Source organism: Penicillium crustosum (assembly GCF_028827405.1).
Source record: "Penicillium crustosum strain IBT 35664 chromosome Unknown utg000001l_segment0_segment0, whole genome shotgun sequence".
Classification (NCBI taxonomy): domain Eukaryota; kingdom Fungi; phylum Ascomycota; class Eurotiomycetes; order Eurotiales; family Aspergillaceae; genus Penicillium; species Penicillium crustosum.
The window spans coordinates 3572884-3592556 of NW_026623122.1; the positions used below are offsets into that span (position 1 = coordinate 3572884).

At 46.3% G+C, this 19673-nt stretch overlaps 9 protein-coding genes across 9 annotated transcripts; 4 read left to right on the plus strand and 5 right to left on the minus strand.

The window, feature by feature from the left end:
* Positions 1-958: 958 nt before the first annotated feature.
* Positions 959-1815, minus strand: N7487_001336 (SDR family oxidoreductase; the record flags this gene model as incomplete). The annotated part of the gene is made up of 2 exons (XM_056869084.1): positions 959-1152; positions 1206-1815. 2 exons carry the CDS (start codon positions 1813-1815, stop codon positions 959-961), a joined length of 804 nt encoding a protein of 267 aa, XP_056733868.1.
* Positions 1816-2040: 225 nt separating this feature from the next.
* On the plus strand, positions 2041-3988 carry N7487_001337 (Zn(II)2Cys6 transcription factor domain-containing protein; the record flags this gene model as incomplete). The annotated part of the gene is made up of 4 exons (XM_056869085.1): positions 2041-2213; positions 2264-2947; positions 2997-3277; positions 3327-3988. The coding sequence occupies 4 exons, from the start codon at positions 2041-2043 to the stop codon at positions 3986-3988; spliced, it is 1800 nt and encodes a 599-aa protein (XP_056733869.1).
* A 551-nt stretch (positions 3989-4539) lies between these two features.
* Positions 4540-5707, minus strand: N7487_001338 (putative cell wall organization protein/glutathione transferase (Gto3); the record flags this gene model as incomplete). Its single annotated transcript, XM_056869086.1, has 3 exons — positions 5285-5707; positions 4762-5226; positions 4540-4701 (listed from the first exon to the last, which is right to left on the minus strand). The coding sequence occupies exons 1-3, from the start codon at positions 5678-5680 to the stop codon at positions 4540-4542; spliced, it is 1023 nt and encodes a 340-aa protein (XP_056733870.1). The 5' UTR covers positions 5681-5707.
* Positions 5708-6971: 1264 nt separating this feature from the next.
* On the plus strand, positions 6972-8776 carry N7487_001339 (putative GABA permease; the record flags this gene model as incomplete). The annotated part of the gene is made up of 5 exons (XM_056869087.1): positions 6972-7056; positions 7107-7167; positions 7220-7452; positions 7510-8352; positions 8406-8776. 5 exons carry the CDS (start codon positions 6972-6974, stop codon positions 8774-8776), a joined length of 1593 nt encoding a protein of 530 aa, XP_056733871.1.
* Positions 8777-8967: 191 nt separating this feature from the next.
* Positions 8968-10107, minus strand: N7487_001340 (Small GTPase superfamily ARF/SAR type; the record flags this gene model as incomplete). The annotated part of the gene is made up of 2 exons (XM_056869088.1): positions 8968-9332; positions 9384-10107. The coding sequence occupies 2 exons, from the start codon at positions 10105-10107 to the stop codon at positions 8968-8970; spliced, it is 1089 nt and encodes a 362-aa protein (XP_056733872.1).
* Positions 10108-10292: 185 nt separating this feature from the next.
* Positions 10293-11247, minus strand: N7487_001341 (Small GTPase superfamily ARF/SAR type; the record flags this gene model as incomplete). The annotated part of the gene is made up of 2 exons (XM_056869089.1): positions 10293-10936; positions 11037-11247. 2 exons carry the CDS (start codon positions 11245-11247, stop codon positions 10293-10295), a joined length of 855 nt encoding a protein of 284 aa, XP_056733873.1.
* Positions 11248-11939: 692 nt separating this feature from the next.
* On the minus strand, positions 11940-12265 carry N7487_001342 (uncharacterized protein; the record flags this gene model as incomplete). The annotated part of the gene is made up of 2 exons (XM_056869090.1): positions 11940-11963; positions 12077-12265. The coding sequence occupies 2 exons, from the start codon at positions 12263-12265 to the stop codon at positions 11940-11942; spliced, it is 213 nt and encodes a 70-aa protein (XP_056733874.1).
* A 157-nt stretch (positions 12266-12422) lies between these two features.
* N7487_001343 (protein kinase family protein) lies at positions 12423-13947 on the plus strand (the record flags this gene model as incomplete). The annotated part of the gene is made up of 3 exons (XM_056869091.1): positions 12423-12575; positions 12646-13252; positions 13280-13947. The coding sequence occupies 3 exons, from the start codon at positions 12423-12425 to the stop codon at positions 13945-13947; spliced, it is 1428 nt and encodes a 475-aa protein (XP_056733875.1).
* Positions 13948-17121: 3174 nt separating this feature from the next.
* N7487_001344 (uncharacterized protein) lies at positions 17122-19079 on the plus strand (the record flags this gene model as incomplete). The annotated part of the gene is made up of 6 exons (XM_056869092.1): positions 17122-17319; positions 17451-17654; positions 17714-17767; positions 17824-18072; positions 18125-18431; positions 18499-19079. 6 exons carry the CDS (start codon positions 17122-17124, stop codon positions 19077-19079), a joined length of 1593 nt encoding a protein of 530 aa, XP_056733876.1.
* Between the last annotated feature and the right edge of the window lie 594 nt (positions 19080-19673).

Sequence of the window (19673 nt, forward strand, 5' to 3'; positions counted from 1 at the left end):
GGATTGCCACTATTTCGGAGATAGCCATCACATGCTTTCTTGGATTTCTTGCACTGCTCGCAGGAGTGATTTTGACGTCTCTTCGCCATGGCTGGATTGATAGGAGTTGACAGTAACAAGGCGATGCTTTCGGGAACCCAGGGAAATATCCCCCGAGTTGGACTAAGCAATATGTTTAAAGGTAATGAGGGGCCTAAGATGTTAAAACAAACCAACAAACTATCTTTCAGAACAAGGGATTACCTTACCCCGAGTCCGTGCACACCCTATTGTGCGGGGTTGCGGGGGTGGCGGGCTTGTCCGTTGAAGAGCTTAACGCCCATAGGCACTGGGCTTTGTCACAGTTTATATCATCCTAATACCGGAAATACTTAGATAGTTACCATACATATATTCTAATCTACTTGCTAGGTTTTTTTTAGTATAGAGTAAAAAAACCTAGCATGACATGACTCATATCCCACCATTCCGAGACCCTGTAGCTCCACAGTCTCTGGTCATCTTCATCTTCCTCGGGACTTTTCCATGTGATTTGGCGACAGCCATCGACTTTCTGCCCCTCCTTGAGAATGAGCTTCCAGTCAGTCGGCTTTAGGACTGAGTTGTTGGAATAGTCAAGATCAAGCCATTCAACGAACGGCCTTTTTGTCGAATGTTCCTGTTGCACACTTTTGGAAATCTTGTTTTCCTCCTGTGCTGAGTTTGGATCTTGTCTGACTGGGAATTGACTTCTTGTGACTGACATTCTGAGTTGACGAAGAAAGAAAACGAACAAGTCAAGTGCTTTGGTTTTGTCCTACACGATGACTTAGGTATGAAACTTGAATCCCATCGGGTAGTTTAATGCCCAGGTGATTCTGCTTGGCAGAAAAATCATAATACTTATAGGTGTTCATTCAGTCCCAATCTATGAAAGTTGAACACAAACCCCGATGAAACTCATCAATATCCACAGCCCTCATACCCACCTTGCCTTATCTCCATGATGGCTTAGGAGTAGGCCACTGGTCTCCGCATCCAAACGCTCAATCACCTGGAGGCTCTTTCTAACACTCTCCTCGGGCTGAATCTGCCCCTTGAGCTCAGGGTCGACTGCCTGAAACTGCTTCAGCATGACCTCGATCCCTTGTACTACCTGTGGAGGTTTCTCTCCTGCGATGATATTAGTGCCCATCATTGCCTTGCTGTGGAAAAAGGCCACTCACCCTCCCATGTATCAACCCATCCAGGGCTTAAAGCCAACACCTTGATGCCTTTAGGCGCAAGTTCTGCTGCGTACTTGGCGACTTGGACATTCATCCCGGCTTTCGCAACAGAGTACGCGACAGCATAGCTGACACCGCTCTTTTTAATTAAATCTAAATTTGCCATGGCACTGGAGATGTGCACAATCTTCTTCTGGATGCCCTTCTCAATCAAAGGTAGGAAGGCGTTTGTCGTCCATATACCGCCGTAAATAGCCGTACTGAATGGCGGGTCGAAAATTGCTCGAGTGGCTTGAGCATCAAAAGGAATCTGAGTCGGATTGAAGGACATGCTGGCCATATCAACAGCGTTGGAGTTGTGTATAAGCACGTCTAGTTTACCCCCTGTGACGGCGGCTGCGGCCGAGGCAGCCTCAAGAATGGACTTTGGGTCTGTAACGTCGCCTTTGATAACATGCACGTTAGGGTGATTGGAGGCGAGCTCAGATATTTCGGGCGATTCGGGGTTTCGCACAATAGCCAGGACCGTGTTGGTCGTATCAGCAGCGAGTTGGCGCACGAACTCGCGGCCAATGCCTTTGGAGGCCCCGGTGATGGCGTATGAAGACATTCTTTATTTTTATTCAAGTAAAATAAAAGATATCCCAGTGATGAATGTATTGATTTATTGCTGATACCATTGCGATATTCGTTGGATTTACTTCCCTTTTATATATACTTCGGCGGATTACAAACCGATCCGACCGGATGGTCCGGGTTTTCCGGTCCAACTGCCAGCAACCGGCCAAGGGCCAACCGGTCGCTCCGTTTCCTGCCCGGCTCCTTATGCGACATCATGAACGCCACAATAACTACAGTCAAAAGGAGGGCATGCGTGGCATGCACGACTGCCAAGGCGAAATGCACACCACAGGCCGTCAACCTGTGCCAGCGGTGCGCCCGTTTGGGAAAGTCATGCATATACCTTGACCTTCCGCAGACAAAGCGGAAGCATAAGGCTGCACCGAGGTAATCCTTCCAAGAATACATGGTAATTGTGGTATTAATTATAAATGTAGCCGTGTGGAGGTGCTAGAAAAGAAGGTCGACCAGTTGACGTCGCAGTTGGCTGCCTTAACCCGACAGAGCGGGCGGTCATCAGCCGATACTTCTAATCCGCTCACCAACACATTGGGCTCATCTAGTGACCCCGAGCTGGATTCGACAAACCTTGCTGCGCTGCTAGAGGTTGCTCAAGACCCGTCCCACGGCCTCGATCCGCCGACCAGCTCCGTTCTAGAGGGCCAGCCGTCTATCGTAGATCAAGGGCTCTTGAGTGAAGCCGAGGCTGAACGCTTGTTTATGACTTTCCAGACTGACTTAGTGTCTAAATTCCCCTTTGTATTGATTGCGAACGGCGTGGCAGCCGCTCGCCTTAGGGACCGAGAGCCTTTTCTATTTTTGTGTATTGTGGCCGCGACCATAGGCAGTGCGCATCCTCTGCGCAAAATTGTTGCGGAGGAAATTATGAAGCATGTTACATTGAGGGTTGTGGCACGGTCTGAGAGGAATCTCGAGTTGCTCCGTGGTCTGTTGGTTCATATCGCATGGTACTCATATCCCGCAGAGAGATATCACCCGCAACTTTTGCTGTTGATTCAGCTTTGTGTTTCGATTTTGTATGATTTGGGACTTCACAAAAAGTCTAGTCCGAATTTGGATGAGCAGCGGGCGCTGCTTGGTACGTATTGGCTGTCGGTTGGGTAAGGTTGTCTGCGCTGGTAGATGTGGCTTCGGCTAAATATATACTAGTTTATGTGGCACACTTGGCCGGCCGATTATCATGAAGCATGATGGTCGAATCGATGAGTGCATTGAGAGTGCAGCATCGACCGAGCATATATCGGATAAGTGGATTGCGCCATTTATCCATCTACAGTCGTTCTTGGCAACAGTGGATGAAGTTTACGCTTCGATGCAACTAAACGGTGGAACTGTGCTCGTTCAAATTACGCGCGGCGCTTTGCAGCGGAAATTTGACGGTCTGAGGGCATGCGTAGAAAAGGATATCTCAGGCTGCCCTTCATCAACAGGTTTGTCTTGGATCCAAAGTGGTTGATAAAGATTGACCGATCGTTACAGAGAATGCAATACGCACCGAGATCAAATACGTGGAAATGCGGCTCGAGGAATTATCTCTTCGGAGCGAACTGTGGATTGCGGAGCCTGCCAGCGCAATCCGGACAACGATGCTGATGGGTGTAATCCAGCGAAGCAAGGAACTCATCCACATGGTCAGAAACCTACCAGTGTCGGAGATTGCCCAGATGACAATATCTACAAGTGCTCGTATATGCGCCGCAGTGGGCTACATGCCCACTGCAGTATTGACCCTTCTCAATCTTATTACTGACCCTACCGACTCTTCCGTGGAAGCCCAAGTGCAGGCCGTTGTTGACGCAGCAGAGTATCCCAATGTTGTCATAGAGCTTGCCAATTCGCTGGAGACAAGATGTGAGGGAATGTCTGCTGCAGACAAAGAGACAGATATTGTGGGGAGCCTTTGCTCTAAAATGCGGCTGTTAGCACGCTGTTATCCATATCAAATCAGAGCAATTGTCGGAAGTGCGCCATCCCAAGACAGAAGGCAGGATACGCCTATGATAGCCGCTCACACCAATGAGGTTGCTGTGACACCCCCAGTCTGGCCGGGTGGATCTACGTACGGCGATCCGGGCGACTTGTTCCCTATCGACGACATCCAGTGGGATTCCCTATTGAGTGATTTTACTGGTTTTAGCTAGCAAGCCGATATCCATGGATGCTACTTTGTGAAATGCCACAAGACAGTCGATACAACAGATTATCAAGGTCTCCGCCTAGTTCATATTGCATAGAATTCTTCCAGTAAACCATTAATAAACATCGTGTGAGGCACGACACAACGCCCAGGTATAACGGTCTTGAAAGTGTGGTCATTGAGTCAAGTCCATCCATAATACCGAACTGTATAGAAATGGTGTTCTGTTTGGTAAACCTGGATATCATCGTAGTAAGTTCCGGTTAAAGACCTCACAGTAAGAAGGTCCCCAACGGGTGGAACGGATTCCCTGGGACTGGGTGGGTGGAGTTTCCGGTTGAAACCCACGGAACTATACTATCCCAACTAAACAATAAGACTAGGGCTCAGATTCTAAGGCCGATCTCATGGCATCATCTCATTCGCAATTGAGTATACCAAGGGGAAATATAAGAGCGAGAGAAGCATGACACGTATATACACAAAGGCGAAGAAAGATGATTCCGAAGGCGTGCATAAGTTAACATCAAACACCTTGACAGCCAATATTCATCACTAGAGATCAGGAATCGTAGTTTCATAATCTAATACAGCGGGATGCTTAACCTCGCCCACGGTCAACTTGTTCCAATCCTCTTCAAACCTCTCCTCGACATCAGGGAAAGGACCCAAAGGCGTGATTGCCTTTGGATTGATATCCGCATGGCTCTTTGTATACTGTATCAAGTCAGTTGGTTTCAACGTCAATTACTACCAAAAAAAGGTATGCCAACATACATTTTCTTTGATATGTAAAAAGTTCGTCGAGTCCTTCGCCGCTTTAACATTCCAATACATGCCCTTGAGCCAGTTATTCAAAACCGGATAATCGTGTCGGATGGTGCCTAAGTTGCATTTGAAATGTTGCACATACACCGTATCAAAACGGATCAATGTTGCATATAATCGAATATCCAGCTCAGTTAAATCCCGACCGAGCACAAATGGACCACCGTTATTTGCAATAATCTTCTCGAGTTTGTTCAAGGCTCCAAACACAGGAATGACGTTTTTGTCATACTCTTCCTGCGAGGATGCAAAGCCTGCTTTGTATACTCCAGCATTGACATCAGATTGTATCCATGGGGTGACTGCGTCGATTTTATCTCGCAGATGTATCGGGTAGAGGTCAATTGTAGCAAGTGACGGTGGGAGTAGCTCATTGAATGCCGTGGGGAGCCATCGTAGAAGTTCCGCACTTTCCTAGCGACGGTATCCGGTCAGTATAGATTTATTCGCGCAGACTCGCTAGGTGTTGTACATTGCAAACCGCCGTTCCGGTCTTCTTATCCCACAGCAACGGCACCGAATACCGTCCCTTGTAATCCGGATCGGCTCGGAAATAGATTTTGTGCATGTAGTCTTCACCAAACAGGTGATCAACTGTCGCACCAAGATACTCATCATCAGAGGCTGGGAACCGCCATCCTGGCCAGCCTTTGGCGTCACCCTTGGGGTATGGCTTGACAATGCTGATATCAATGAATTCGGTCAAGCCTTTTAGATGACGGACAAAATTTACGCGATGGGCGAAGGGGCAAAAGAGGCCGATATAGAGATGGTAACGGTCTTTCTCGGCGGGGAATTGCTCACTCGGGATGACGCCATGCCAGCCGTCAGCAGTTGCGGGGTCGTGGATTGAGGTTTTGATTGTCATGGCTGATGAAACTTCGATATCACTGAGAAATTGGGTTCAGTTCAAATATCGACAAAGATAATTCGGGACGTGTTAAGTTGTGTAGGTGTAGGTGTCCAGGCGTTAAAGTCTTTTGATTGATAACGTGCGGAACTGTTCCGCCAATGTGACACCACCGCCAGGATTTATGAGCATTGAGATAACTAAACATGTTTGGCCTAATGTCATTTGCTCACGTCTCTCGATTTTATAAAACTACACATTGTCCAAACTCGACCCTTTTGCCCGTTCGCAAAACTCTCATACATCTGCAACTATTGACCAGCCCCAGAGAACTTGCCTAGCTCCCGAACCTTTCCATTTTCGATGCCCTAGTTAAGTGAGATGCGGGTTTAGATTGAACCTTAGGGCCAATCAAATCTCACAAGGGGGTTTCGGCCGACGATCCATTTTTACAGATAACTATTTCATCTTTGTGCAATTAGTATATTCAGTATATTCTTGGGGATTCGTCATTAGTAAAAACAAGAATAGTCGGTCACTTCTGCGGCCTTGTCATGTCTTTTGTCATGTCTTTTTAGGTGTGTATACCAAGGCGGTAAAAAAGCATCCTTATACTTTGTGCAAGAGACTTTGACATAGACTTAGCCTCGGAGGGATGGTCATAGGGGTATTGAATTCATTCTGTGATCCTACGAGCATAATCTTCGTTCTCGGACCCTTCCGGTGGCTTTTAATGATACATATTAGGAGCCATGGGGTCTTTTGGCAAAGGTGCCTTAAGTTTAAAAGTAATACGAAACTCTAGAAAATAGTTATATCTTGGACCTATGATACATTTTATTTTGATATATGTTTCCAAAAGGGCAGGAGATCGCTAAGAAGAATGGGTCTGGATGGGGCCGATAATGGAGACAGCCTATAGAAGAGAAAGTGGAAGATAAGAAGCCTTATAAATCTACAACATACAAAGTACAGCTGAAAAGAACTAAGCAACGCCACATGATAAACGATAATTTCTCTTCCAATTGCCCAATGCCTCCAAGGCTTATCAAGTCCCTAGGCGCGTCTCTCCCCGCAAAGAAGCCGGTTGGCAGCCGGGACCCACAGTTATCGCGCAGACCTTCTCAATTAGGAAATCCAGAATATCTATCTTATCACATTGTCAGTTGAGTTACTCTGGGGTTATGACAAAAGGTATGGGGTGTGATCTGGGTGTTGCTGGGTGTTACTGGGTATTCCTCGTTGATAAGTTGTGTTGATCCCCCTTGCTGGGTTTCATTTCAGCTTATTGTTTCTGTCACTCGCAATAATGTCAGTTGAAGACGAGAATCAAAAAGTGTTTCAAGGCACACCGAGTGAAGATGTTCGTCTGGAGAATTTGGGATATGAGCAGGGTATGTCTAAAGAGGATAGATGCTTTGTGTTGCGAGGCTAACCAGCGTAGAGCTCAAACGCTCTTTCGGCTTGATAGGGATGATTGGCTTTAGTTTCAGTATTGTGACATCGTGAGTTCATCGCTCGTGACCTAACATGAGTTTACACTAAACGCACCCTTAGATGGACGGCACTGAGTGGTGTGTTCATCGTCGGAGTATCTTCCGGCGGTCCTCCGGTTATGGTCTTCAGTTTTCTCGGCGTTAGTCTGTTGACTCTAGCCGTCGCAATCCCTATGGCAGAAATGTGTTCGATGTATCCGGTAGCAGGTGGTCAATATTCCTGGGTTGCAGCACTCGCTCCACCGAAAATCGCTCGAGGTCTTTCATACGTGACAGGATGGTTCATGCTAATCGGTAAGCCTATTTCTTAAGTGCCCCAACGCCTACCTATAGGTACTAATGTGGAAATAGGTCTCTTGGCTATGGGTGCTACGAACAATTCTATTGCGTCAAACTTTGTCTTGGGCATGGCAAACCTCGTCTTTCCCGAATTCGAGATTCAGAGATGGCAAACAGTGCTTGTTGCCTACCTTGTCGCATTCCTCTCTGCCGCCGTCAACCTCTGGGGCTCACACCTCTTGCATCGGATCTCGAAAGCCATTCTCATCTGGAACGTTGCCTCCTTCGTCATCGTCACCGCCACAATTCTTGCCATGAACGATCATAAGCAGCCCGCTTCTTTCGTGTTCCAGGATTTCCAAAACGGAACTGGCTTTGGTACTGGGATGGCTGCAATTATTGGTGTTCTCCAAGCTTGCTTTGGAATGTGTTGTTATGATGCCCCTTCACATATGACCGAGGAGATGAAGTCTGCGTCAAAAGAGGCACCCAAGGCTATCGTCCTCGCTGTTGTTCTTGGTGCCGTGACTGGATTCGCTTTCCTCGTTACTCTTTGCTTCTGCATTGGCGATATTGAGACTACTGCTAACACAAGCACCGGTGTGCCTGTGATTCAAATCATTTACGACTCCACTGGAAGCAAGGTGGCTACTTGTATTCTGTCGAGTTTGATCGCTGTGATTGTGATCGTCGCAGGAAACAACATTCTTGCTGAAGGCTCACGATCCGTCTACGCATTTGCTAGAGATAATGGTTTGCCATTCTCTAAGTTCTTCAGCAAGGTGGAGAGCAAAACCCACGTGCCTGTCAATGCCGTGCTTCTTACTCTCGTTGTACAACTGGCCCTCGATGCCATCGAATTCGGTACTACCACTGGCTTTGAGACAGTCATCGCCATCTCAACTGAAGGCTTCTGTAAGTTTGATAGCTCACATTCGATCCTTCCTTTACTAATAGATTATCTACAGACTTGTCATACGCAATGGCCCTTTTCAGTCGCCTAGCTGGCTACTATACCGGTCACATAGCCAAACTTGACGGTCCATACTCATTCTCTGTGCCGGTCTCCATTGCGCTTAACATCATCGGACTCCTCTTTCTTCTCTTCGCAGCAATCACCTTCAACTTCCCTAGCGAAAATCCGGTTACTCATCAATCAATGAACTACACCAGCGCCGCGATTGGCGTTGTTGCTCTCATTAGCGGTATCACCTGGATCACAACAGGTCGCAAGCAATTTTCGGGACCTGGTGCGATGAGTTTCTTGAGGGGTGAGAATACCGCGACAGAAAATGTGGTGGAAGCGGTTGCAGAGGGCAAGGACGAGAAGAAAAATTGAATCATTATTGGCATACCACATGTATTTGTATTTATGTTGCTTTCTCAAGACGTTGACTTTAGTGCGATATAGGAATGCACTCCTTGCAACAGAAATTTATATTTTAAACCTCAAAAGATAAATTGAAGTAGTAAAACATAACGCCAACCTTACCATACAGAAACAGCTAATCATCTGAACACTGGGAAATACTAGATAAAAACCAATTGTCCCAGCTTGTCCTTGTCCCTTGATTCAAGAAACCCATCCATCCTCCTCCTGTCAGGCGCAATCATAACCTCGGATGCCTCTTTACTTTGCCAGATCTCCGGGGTGTAATATAAGCTTGGCAAATCTTCATGGACCAGATGGAGATTGCCACGGATGAATGCTTCAAATGTGGCTTTTTCCGGGGATGTCTCCTTGTCGGCCAGCTTCTTAGAAGCCTCTGCACGAGCCATAGCAATTAAGAAAACTTGGATCCAGAACATCTTGTGTGTGACCGAATCCACCCGAGGACCTGACATTTTTTCTGCTTGTTCCAATGCAGTCTTTCCTGGGCCATTTTCTGATCCCACTATAAGCTTTCTATATAAATATAGTAGCAAGTGCGAATGGCTCGATATACTGGGAGAATCCACCATTGAGGATCCAGCCAGTGCCTGCACATCTCGAATGACCCAGATTGCCTGGAAAGAAAGGCACTCGACTGTTGGCAACCTAGGACTACTCTGTAGCAGAGAAAGTTCCATCTGCTTGAAAAGAGCAGCCTGCTCTTGGGATTGGGATGAGATGGTGATGACATTTGGTATCGGTTTGAGGTCTGGTGGGACGAATTCCACGCGTGCAGCAATGCTATTCCAGACCTTTTCAGAGTAATACTGTCTCCAAGTAGATGAGTTCAATTCGAAGAGCGCGTTGAGAGTAGCGGAGCCAATGCGCGATGCAGGAATGTCAACTATTGACCTTTCGCTTGTTGAGCTTCCCGGAGTTGCCTTGATTGATTGGATGGCAGCATGAACCACTTGAATCCAGAAGTAGGCTTGTGTTTCAGAATAGGGGGGGACAGACGAGTTTGTCGTTCTGAGGCGTATCGTGGTCATCCTTAGCGAATCGAGCGCTTCCTTGATAACTTGGCCGCGGCGAGAGCCTGAAGTGAGAGTATGTTGCACAACTGCAAAGGCGTATTGAAGGAGCCTGTCAGGGTTACTGACTTGCCCTGAGGGGGAATCCTGATTTGGACTTGATATCCCAGACAGGGGTTGCAGGTCAGGAAGTGACCATGACTCCCGTGCCGTTTCAGAGAACATATGCTCCTTGGTGTAGTATAGTTTCCAAAGGCCGGTATTCATGAGTGATGGTGTGTAGAGCAAGACTCGTTGAAATTCATTCCAGGATGGGAATACTTCTTTCTCTGTGTGGAGTTTATATTTTAAAATAGCATTCTGAAGTTGGACGAGCCAGAATATTGTCATTGTTCTTCGATGTACTTCAGCATAATGTCTTTTGAAAAAGATCATCGATTTGGCAAGGCTGCTTACCGATGTTCTGTATTGCGAAAAAGGTCAGGTTTCATCGTTCTCAGTCTCTTCAAATGCCCGAGGAAGGTTTCCGCCATATCGAAGACATTCTTTCCTTCTTTGATTGACTCCAGGGTAACAATGAAGCCCGACTTGAGGTGACTGCGGTGGTCCCACTCTGTCAAATTAGCACCCAAAAACGAATGCCAAAATTGCTGAGAATCCATATGATCTCTAGAGCCTTCCTCTTCAATTCGCACTTTGAGGTCATGGTCCTCTGATATCTGCTCTTTCTGGAACTGTTGTGAGGCAATGTGCTTAGGTGTCCGTTGTTGATGGTGGCCTTTTTCTATGCTACTGACGAATTCATGTAGATCACTCATAACCTCCTTGACACCTTCCCCAGTCTTGCCACTCACGGAATAATCAATGACTCTGCAGTTGACCGGATCGTCAAACATTTCCTTTAACTTTTTGTCATATATCAAGCGCAGATCCTCAATGCCTCGTGCAGAGAGAGAGTCTTGCTTGTTTAAGATAACCCATAAACTTCTATAACCCACACTGAGTATTTCTCTGCCAATGCTAGAGAGGAGATCGAGGCTTAGTTGAGTGTCTTCCTCATCCCAGGTGCAGTCATGAAAGAACAAGACAGATGTATCTGCGGTATAAAGGTATGCTAACCAATTTGGGTACCGAAAGCATCCCACTGCATGTGTTTAGAACAAGGGTGAGTTGTCCAAGAAGGAGAATTGACGTACTTCCAGTATCCCAAACCATATATGTGCGGCTTTTATATTCGAAGGGTGTGGGATAGTAGCCCATGGTTGGGAATGTGCAGACTGCCTGACCAAGAGTAAGTTGAGAGAGAAAGGTAGTCTTCCCAGAGGCCGCATCTCCAATAAGGAGAACTCGAGTTTCAGAATGTCCATAGAGCCACTTAATGACGCCCTGTAATGCCTTGAGGGCCATTTCAGGTGTATAAAATGAGAAAGGCAGAGTATCGACTGCTAAACAGAAAATAATCTCCAATAGTCTATCTAGCCCTGGAGGACCAACGTAGAAGGTATCTATGTAGGTACCTAAGTCACTAGCCTGGACCTCAGATGAGATGGATGAGTCAGTGGGACTGGAGCACGCTAATCCAGTTAAGGTGACACTTAGGGCATAGGGCTCTTGTAAAAAAAATTGATCTGTGAGGGAGACAATGATAGAATGTAAAGACTTTAACTAGCAGCATGGTGGTTTCTTGCATGCTAGTAATAACGCCCTCCTAAGACCAGGACGTGATTGTGGGAAGTGTGAGAAGGGGATATTGACAATGGGGGCATAGTAGTATTAGTACAACCATTGAAAAGAGAGATAATCTCATTTAAAGGGTTAAGATTAATGATTGGTGAAGGATAGAGGATAAACTTACCCAGGTAGTTAGCGCGGTGACCAGGTGAGCCAAAAACAAGGTTGTTGTAGTGTAGCTTTGCTACTACCTGGTCGGACCGGGACAGGAATCGTATACACGTCAATCAACATTGGAATATAGAACAGGGCTTGGAGCTCTCGGCTGCGAAATGGAACAAATGTGATATGTAAAGAGGTGATATGGCTCTCTACCTAGGTAGGGCTGAAATTCGTCTGACGTAATATGGAATGCGGGGGCCAGGGGCTCATTGAGCTTTGAGGCTCAAGTTCTGTAAAGTTGAAAACGCCAAAAGCCCAAATGACTTAGATTCCTGATATAGTTCGCGATTTTGAGCTTGAAACGCGCTTTCTGCCTGATTGTAGCGATACCATTCATACCTACCATGAATATGACCTGGCTTCCGGACGCCGGCTTGTAGTTCGAGCGGAACACTAGCAACGGCAACGCGAGATTGGAAGCGGTACATATGGAAACATATGGCTTGAGAGATGCATCGAAGGGGGTCGTTCCGGCGTGGAGGTTCGAGCAGTCCAGCAGCTTCCGACGGCCTATAGTGATATCGACTATCATTGTGAGTTGGAAGCTATAACTAGGTTTTCGCATCCAAAAGTATCTCCCCCGGGTTCTGAAACACATTTTAAAAATTGGGTCTAAAGATAAATAGTATGAACGTTGTTTTACCACATCTTTCGGGTGGTTCAAAAGCCCTACCTATCTCTTCATCGTTATGGAGTATCTTGAACATGGAGATCTGCTGGTCTATTTAAATAACAGACCGCCACTTCCAGAAACCGAGGCAAAAGTGATTGCTTTTCAGATTTTGGAAGGACTCACTATGATGCATGGGAATGAGTTTGTTCATAGAGATTTGAAACCAAACGTAAACTCGCCCCTACCTCCCTCTAGAAGAAAGATCTTGTCCCTCTTCTCTTCTGACATTCATGTCCTAGAATATCCTGATCAAGTCACACCCACCGAACACGTGGTGGGTCAAACTCTCGGACTTTAGGTTAAGTAAGCGTGTCGAAGAAGCATCGGGAGCTTCTACTCTAAAGGGTACACCTGGATATATAGCTCCCGAGCTCTATAAGTTCACGGAGCGGGGAACTGCTTATGCGCCTGATATATGGGCTGTTGGTGCGATAATGTTTTTTATGCTTCTTAAAACCCCTGTCCCTCAGTCGCCAATTGAACCTATGACTGAAGAATTTGAGTTGGAATTTGGGTTGTGGAATACAGAACCTTTGCTTACTCTGGGCGAAACCCATCAAGAACCCAATAATCAGCCCAGTACTGTATCTACGGAAAGCCTGGTTGTTGCAGTGCACCGTCAGACGATCAGTGATTGTGGCGGTGTGGTTCGGCCGATAAATAAGTTTATTCACCGAGGCTTCTCAGGGAACATTTCATTTTCAGCCGACAGCAGAGTTTTTGCCATGTCCAGGAATACGGAGACCATCAGGCTCTGGAATACCTCATCATATTCCCAGCTACCTGGGCTAAAGGGGAAGCTATATATTGCGTTCTCGCCGGACGGAAAGTTGATTGCATCATGTGGTACTTTCGCCTACATGCAGCTGTGAGATGCCGTCACCCTCGCAGAAGTTGGTCATACCAATCTCTCCGACTACCCACATACTGGCGTGTTCTCTCCAGACAGCAGGATGATCACCTATGCGATCAATCATAAAGTGGTTGTGCAAGAGGTCTCCAGGGGATCAAAACGCCGCATAGCCAATTGCAACTTTGGTTTTCGAGATAAAGACTTCCCCAATTACCCCAGCTTCTCTCATGATTCAAAGTTTGTCTGGTGTGCGTGTTTGAACAAATACCAGATGTTGGATATTGAGCAGAATCTCACCGGTCGTATTTTCAAGCTACCCGTTCTGAGCAAAATGATAAGTATATCCATAGACGGAAAGTATTTGGCATATCCAGACAATGCGAAAAAAGCGCATCTCCATCTACTGAAACTTTCTACGAGACATGTGGTGTTGAAGATCGAGACCGGCATACATAACCCCACGAGCTTAGCCTTCTCCCCTAACAGCAAACTACTTGCAGTATCTCTCCGTCAATCTTTTTCTCGTGACAATATCAGCTTGTGGGACATTGAAACAGCAAAGAAACTCTCAGAGATTGTACTCCATGATCTAATCCGATCCATAGCCTTCTCGCCTCATGGCACTATGCTCGCATCGACGAATACCAATGGCTCTACTACACTTTGGGGTGCTGATACAAGACGCTAGTATGAGTAGTGTGTTCTTTTGGGGTTTTATTCCAGATAGATAGGAATGACTGGAGTTTGGGGCTTGGGCACCTAGATAGTAGCAATCTACTAGTTACACCAAAATGCCAAATAGGTGTTCCCTTCATAAGCAGTAGCTATATACCCGTGGACCATGCAGCTTTTTGCTCTACATAGAATTAATCTGTACGGCCATAGATTTCATTGCTTTCAATATTTCAGGCACCTGGACCTCTCCTTTCTCAAATACTCTCTTTAACCAAGCACAACCAACCAATTTTATGTGAGCTCCTTATAAAAAGGCGCTACTTTATGCTCCTGTCTTTAATTTTCCATGTGCAAAATAGAAACCTATTTTCAATGTGTAGAATTTCCCCATGGTTCGTTCATGTTGTATTTTAGTTTATTAAACATACCCCATACGACTCCATACGACTCCATACGACTCCATACGACTCCATACGACTCCATACAACCCCATCTATGGATTAAAAAAAAGTGGACCTGCGCGGGATTGAACCACGAATCTCCGAGGAACTGGCATGAAAACTCCCAGGGGGATGTTTACATAAGCTCGGCGCCTTAACCATTGGGCCACAGGTCCTGTGTCGCAACTCCGTGGCTGACGACCCACATTATAAGATTCACTTCCCATAGTCCCAGTCTCACCTAAAGCCTGTCTCAGCTTGGGGAGGCAGGTAAAATATACAAGTACCAGGACTATCATCGTCTCCATTTAAACTGCGTTAGTCTGATAAATGAAAAATGCGACTCAAATTGGAATGTTGCATTATTTAATAAGTGATGGAGGAAAAATTAAATTAAATAAAGTAAAATTCGGTTGATCTAAGTGGATCACGTGTGGGGCTTAAGCCCTAGTACGTACCACCTTAGTACAAGTACATGCAAAGCTGAATCCAAACGGAATCCAAACGGAATCTAACAGAGAATCTTGTCACTTGATATATTAGCTCTTGGCATTCGCTGTAACCTTGTAAAATATGCCAGATACAATAAAGCCTTCTTTCAATATGCATACCAATGTGCGTGGTTATCTTGGCCTTTGTCAACATTTATCCCTAAAAAGGTTGCTTTATACTCTTAACAATACCTTGAATTAATCAACGTCTTTGATGCTGAAAGCCGGGGTATGTGAAGTAGGAAAAGAAGAAAGATCAGCAAAAGAGCTATCTGGAAGTACCGTCCTTCACCAAGGCAGTGAAGTACTGTTAGAAGTTGCAAGATCAAAAACGCACTCATGATCCACAAAAATGCGCCCAGCTACAATACCATCCCTATAGCTCTTGGCAATCTATACAACAAGGACAATCCATTGCTGACAGCAAGGGCTGGGATCTACAACTGGAAATGACATTTCGAATGGCTCCTTCGCATGCTTTTTAGCTCCTGAGTTGACCACAACTTCTTCATCCTGGAGGCGTTCAATCACATGTGCATCAAATCTGCATCGCAGAGGTGGCGGTCTCCAGCGGAAAGCTTGACCGTGATCCACCGCACCCCTGGACCTGATTGATAGGGCTCAAGGATGGCTCGACCACTCTTCCTGAATACAGTAGGTGCGTACGGCATGATGTGCGGGTTGGCTATGTAAATTGACGACTTGGATGAGGTGAATGGCCAAAGGAGTTTGCTGGTTTATTTTGCACGTGCGACAGTGAAGCGCGTTGCTGTGTGGTGGTAAGAAAGGCCGAGATAAGGACTCGGAGTGTTTATATACGTCGATTTGAGATAAAGCACTATTTTCGAGCATCAGCTTTAACCTGATTTTCTCTTGTGATAATTTCTTTCGTCCGGTATTTCAATGGTTATTTATTATGAAGTCAACAAAGAAACAGTGTATAATTGCTTAAACGTCAGATCCATAACAAAACAAACCCCAGAGGCAGTAGCCATTGTTCCCGATGGTGCAAATAGTAACAAAGATAATTCCCAACCCTTGCAGGTAGAAACCAACGTATATTTTCTTTCATCCCATGACACTGTTATTTAACACGCTTCAAGTTCTGATCTGGCAGCTCAACTATAGCGCTGAGTGATTGGCCCGGTCTCCCTTGATTACCATGCCATATTAGGCAACATGCGTGAGCTTCGCAGTCTTTGTTGATAAGTGCAACTGGTCGGGAGATGAACCTTGGAAAGAAGCTGCTATTACTCATAGTCTAGGGCGTTTTCGCGACCATGTGTACCTACCATTTTCATCCATGGGTGTGCTTGTATATCCCTGGTTTTTCCAGGTCTGGCATGAAAGGGGGGGGTAGGACCTCGGCTTTTCCAGGGTGTCCGAGCTTTTCAAGGTGCAGATCTCTAACCTGTTCTTAAAACACGCCATAACCTAAACCGCCACCCAAAACTGACCGACCGACCCACAACTGGTGAAAGGGATAATACCCAAGAAAATAGTCGGGTGAGAAATAGACTGAGATGTTTAAGCGGTGAGATGTAACCATATGCAGTCATTTAACCGATTACACTGTGATATTTCCCCATTAGTCTATGTGTTAGTCTATAAGCGGAATGGCTGAGACAAAGTCATTTCCATTCTGCCATATCGTATCCGCCCATGTTTCTCTTTAACCAATCATCTCCATGAACTTATCTTTCTCTTTATTTCTCCCTCTCATCTGGGGCCCCGCATCCAACCTTTATGGGGATTCCCCAGACATCAGAAATAGGGCCCCCCAATACTTTGACCAGTCAAATCCCTAGACTCACTGCAATTTAAACTTCCTCCGGCCTTACCTCCCAAGTCGGTTACCCAAACGCCACCAACTCTCTAGCCAGGCAATTCCCAACGCCCTCGGCGATAGCTAACCTTTTTTAGTCGCAACTAAGCCTCCAACATATTAGGTTCGGCGCCTTCCTAGGCTCGGGTAAATTGCCTCCTGTAACCGTGGTGCTCGTTTTCGGAAAATGGGTAAAACCCCGGCGGGCATGAGGTTGCATCCCTGCCTGTCTATTCGATCGCTGACTTTTTTAACCAGGTCTCAGATGGCGGGCGGAATTAATCCACGTATCACGCACATCCCGTGCAGCTCGAGAGACGCGCACATGGTCAAAGAAATATAAGACCCTCAGCTTACCTTAATTTTCAATTTTCTCTGAGCTTTTGATTTCCATCCACTTTTTCTCCTGGAAATAACAAATATTTCCAAAAATGTCGTCAGATCTCGACAAAAGCGATGAATTGCACGGCGAGAAGGCCGCCGTTGAGCAAGCCGAGGTCTTGGTCAAGTCGGATCTCATGAACGATGCCTTCGATGGCGAGAACCGCGAACATGATATGACTACGTGGGAAGCCATTAAGAGCCATCCCTGGGCTTGCTTATGGGCATTTACCATGTGCTTCACTATCGTGAGTTTTTTATATTGATTTCCCCGCGTTTCGGGTTTCCCCAGATCCCCAGATCCCCAGATTCCCCCAATGCCACCATATCTCAAGATTTCAAGATCATATCAGCTGATGTATGATATATTCCCAATTAGGTCATGGAGTCGTTCGATATGTTCCTGAATGGTAACTTTGTCGCCCTTACCGCTTTCAAAAATCATTATGGTGTCGACGTCGAGGGACACGGTAAAACTATCCCAACCAAATGGCAGTCCTCCCTGTTTCAAGCTGGCCAGTGCGGTGCTTTCGTCGGTGTTTTCTTAGCGGGACCTATTACGAATAGGTTCGGCTACCGGCTGGTGAGCCACAATACGCTAATCGATAACTTTTCTTCGAGGCATTTCCTGACTTTCTTTAGACTACCATCTTCGCCTTGCTCCTTATGAACGCCACGATTTTTGTTTCCTTCTTTGTGAGCAAGCCAATCTCCCTCCCCAATTGCTGAACTCATCCCCTAACGCCGTTTAGGCCAACTCACTCACCCTCCTTGTGGTCGGCCAAGCCTTAGAAGGTGTCCCTTGGGGATTCTTTATTGCAAACTCCCCCGCCTATGCCAGTGAGATTGTGCCTCTCTCCCTGAGAGGTGCCTGTACAGCTACTCTGCAAATGAGTTGGTCCATTGGTTCAATCATTGTCGCCGCCGCAACCTACGGCTACAATAAGCGCGATGATCAGTGGGCTTGGCGAGTGCCTCTTGCCTTGCAGTGGATTTTCCCTGTCAGTTCTCTCCTTTTGAAAACTCATATTCACAGGTGCTGACTTCTTCTAGACCCCGCTCTTGGTCCTCCTCTTCTTCGCCCCCGAGTCGCCTTGGTGGCTGATTCGCCGTGGACGCAAAGAGGAAGCCCTTCGTTCCATCAAACGTCTTGGTAGTGACTCTCACGAGCATGCTCAGCAGAAACTTGCCGTGATCGAGCGAACTGTTCAGATTGAAGCTCAAATGGGTGGTTCCCCAACTCTCCTCGACCTTCTCAAGGGAACCGATTTAAGACGAACAATCATTACCTGCTTGATCTACGCGTCACAGAACTTCGCTGGTAACTTGATTGCCAACCAGGCAACCTACTTCTTCGAGCGTGAGTAACTTCTTTTTTTTTCTCTAACCAAACTTCAACCCGCAATCGATGACTGACTCCATATTAGAGGCCGGCATGAGTCCCGACCGTTCATTCCAACTTAATCTGATTAACTCATGTCTTCAATTGGTTGCCAACATACTCTCTTTACCTCTAGCCTCCTCATTTGGTCGCCGAACCATCTATCTCTGGGGCACAGCTACCAACATCACACTTCTTATGCTTCTCGGCGTCTGCGCCTCTATTCACCAGAACCACGCGACCAACTACGCGCAAGCCATTCTGGGAATCGTCATCTCCTTCGTGTTTGCCGGCAGTCTCGGACCCATCTCATACACCATCATTGCCGAGACCTCATCCGTCCGTCTTCGCGCTTTGAGTACCGGTGTGGGTCGTGCCGCATACTATGTCGCTGAGATCCCCATGATCTACCTTGCCTCGCAGATGCTCAACCCTAGCGGATGGAATCTCGCTGGAAAGTGTGGTTACGTCTGGGGAGGTACTGCTTGTGTCTGCTTTGTGTCGGCCTACTTCTTCCTTCCTGAGCTCAAGGGTCGCTCTTACCGCGAAAGTGATATCTTGTTCAATCGCAAGATTTCTGCTCGGAAGTTCAAGTCGACCGTTATTGATGTTAGGGATAACGAGTAAGGAATGACGATATGAGGGAATTAGACATGCTTTTGTTAGACTTTGTGGCGTTTTAGCTTAGAAAAAAAGCTTTTGGGGGGACTACCAAGTCTTCAAGTACACGTTGCAAGCTCTCTCCTCGGTATATGTGCTTAACAGATACTTCTGCTTCACTGAACCTATACATAGATTATTATGAGGGATACTAGCAAGTCTACCACTAAGAAGACATAATCATAATGTAAGATATATCAGCACTTAATTTTCAACAGATCAAACTGGAAATACGAATTTAACATTCAATTCAGTTCAAGGCTTCGTATTCACTCCGGGGCCACGTCTTTAGCATGCTTTGATAACGACCTAAACCCTAGTAGGTATTTTCTTAGATTGCAATAATAACCACCTACTTATGAGCAAGATCTTTATCCAGTTCGGCGGGGTACCTACGAGGTGACGTACCAAAGTACGTGTAGTACCCGAAGCGGCTATACCTCTATAGCTTAAAGCGTAATATTGGGTAGCCAATTAAAGTAGGTTCCATTTCGTATTTACCAGGTAGCTATAAAGTAGCAAATATATTAGAATGGACAGTCGCATTGACGTCGGTACATT